The sequence below is a fragment of the Condylura cristata genome, unplaced genomic scaffold (assembly GCF_000260355.1).
Source record: "Condylura cristata isolate star-nosed mole 26May11 unplaced genomic scaffold, ConCri1.0 scaffold00041, whole genome shotgun sequence".
NCBI classification, from domain to species: domain Eukaryota; kingdom Metazoa; phylum Chordata; class Mammalia; order Eulipotyphla; family Talpidae; genus Condylura; species Condylura cristata.
The window spans coordinates 5142477-5144344 of NW_004567142.1; the positions used below are offsets into that span (position 1 = coordinate 5142477).

The 1868-nt window shown below is 73.0% G+C and overlaps 2 protein-coding genes across 2 annotated transcripts in view; one reads left to right on the plus strand and one right to left on the minus strand.

The window, feature by feature from the left end:
- Positions 1–955, plus strand: part of TBC1D17 (TBC1 domain family, member 17) — a 7580-nt gene extending 6625 nt beyond the window's left edge. Inside the window, exons 9-11 of the mRNA XM_012733512.1 lie at positions 13–31; positions 93–233; positions 301–955. Of these exons, the coding sequence (XP_012588966.1) occupies positions 13–31; positions 93–233; positions 301–510 (370 nt within the window). The 3' untranslated portion in view covers positions 511–955. The remainder of the gene's footprint in view (positions 1–12; positions 32–92; positions 234–300) is intronic.
- Positions 956–975: 20 nt separating this feature from the next.
- Positions 976–1868, minus strand: part of IL4I1 (interleukin 4 induced 1) — a 5789-nt gene continuing 4896 nt past the window's right edge. Inside the window, exon 6 of the mRNA XM_012733513.1 lies at positions 976–1867. Within this exon, the coding sequence (XP_012588967.1) occupies positions 1143–1867 (725 nt within the window). The 3' untranslated portion in view covers positions 976–1142. The remainder of the gene's footprint in view (position 1868) is intronic.

A 1868-nucleotide genomic window follows, 5' to 3' on the forward strand; every position in this document is an offset into this window, starting at 1 on the left:
GCCTCGCTGGAGTGGGCACCTGCCCCCGCGAGCCCCGGAGCGCCAGCCCCGGCTGTCTAACTGCGTTGCGCCCGGCACCAGGCACGGGGTAGGCGTTTGGGCGGCGGCGGGTGGTGGCGCGCAGGCCTGACCCACCCCTCCCGCAGCACATCAACGAGCTGACCATGAAGCTGAGCGTGGAGGACGTGCTGACGCGGGCCGAGGCCCTCTACCGGCAGCTGACGGCTTGCGCGGTGAGTCGCGCCCCCCGGCAGCCCCCCGGCAGCGCCTCAGACCTCTGACGCCCGCCTCGCCCTCCAGGAGCTGCCCCTCAACGTGCAGGAAGTCCTGGGTCTGGTGCCCCCCGCAGAGCCTGGCAGCCCCTCACCCCCCACCTCTCCATTGCCGCTGTCGCCCTCCCGGGCCCCACCTGCCCCTCCGGCCCCCACGGACACCGCCCCGCAGCCAGACAGCAGCTTGGAGATCCTGCCGGAGGAGGAGGAGGAGGAGGAGGGGGGCGGGGACTCCTAGCCCCCCAGCCGCCGCCGGCACTGGCACTTTATGTCCCTCGGCCCCGCCCGCCAGAGGCGGCTGGGGTGCGGGTGCGGCGCCCCGACCGTGCCTCCTGATGAACTGACTTCTCTACACTGACACTGGCCGCCAGCCTGAGTAGGTGCAGGAAGGAGGCGGCCACTACCGCTTGGACCCAGCTGGGCAGGGGGCGCAGGGGGCTGGGGGTCCCCTCCGCGAACCCAGGTCTGACGCTCGATGCCCTTTCCGCCGAGGAGTCGAGGCGGCCCTGGGCGGCGGCGGCCCTCTCCTGAGCCTGGGGCCCTCGGAGGGGGGCGGAGTGGGTGCCACCCAGTAAGCAGGTTGCGGGGGACACATCCCGGGCGTCACCCGCCTGCCAGGGTTGCTCCAGCTTGGGCTCTGTGCACCAGCTGATCAGCGTGAGAATAAACTGGCACTTAACCTACCTCAGCGCACTTGCATGGGGACCCCCCCCTGGGCGCGGGGCGGCGCCCGCTGTGGCCCTGCAGCGGTGGTGCTGGTCGGGCTGGCTCCCCAGCTCGCTCTCCCCGCGGCGCCCCTCCCGGCCGGGACTCCCGGCAGCGCGAGCACCCTGGGGCGGGGCGGACCACACGGCTGTTTCCGAAAATACTTTAATGCGGCTCCCTCTGGTGCGTGGAGTGCTGCGAGGTCAGCTGCAGGAACGGGAGGTTGGTGGCCTCCTCCAGCTCCGACCCCAAGTGGCCGGTCGCCGCGCGGCCCCGCCCCTCCTCGCGCCCGGGCGCCTTGTGCCTGTGCGCGTGGCCCTGGCCCTGGCCCTGCTCCGGCTCCCACTCGCGGTTGTTGATGAGCACCGCGGCGCGCAGCGCCGACTTCACGGCCGTCTCCACCCAGCCGTGCGGGTAGGCCGTGTGCTCGCCCGCGAAGTAGATGCGGCCGAAGGGCACGGCCCAGTCGTTGGCGTGCCGCTCCTCGCCGGGCGTCTGCCAGAGCGTGGGCGGCTGCACCACGAAGCCGCCCTGGCTGTGCGGGTCCTCCGCCCAGCGCTTGATGACGCCGCTGCCGTCCCACAGCCGGTAGGCGATCGGGCCGTGCAGCGCCGCCACGTCGTCGAGCGCCAGGCGCAGCGCGTCTTCCAGGCTCAGCCCGGCGAAGGTGGCCGTGGCGTCCGACCATGTGTACGAGGCCAGCAGCAGCGCGCCCTCTCCGGGCGGCGGGTAGTAGATGACGCGCGACGGGCGGAAGGTGCTCGAGTGGCCGCCCTCGATGTGCTCGTCGTTCCAGAAGGGCCGGCGGAAGCTCAGGTACACCTTGGTGGCCGGCACGTAGTGCAGCGCGCGCAGCGCCTCCTCCCGCTGGCGCGGCAGCGGCGGCGTGAA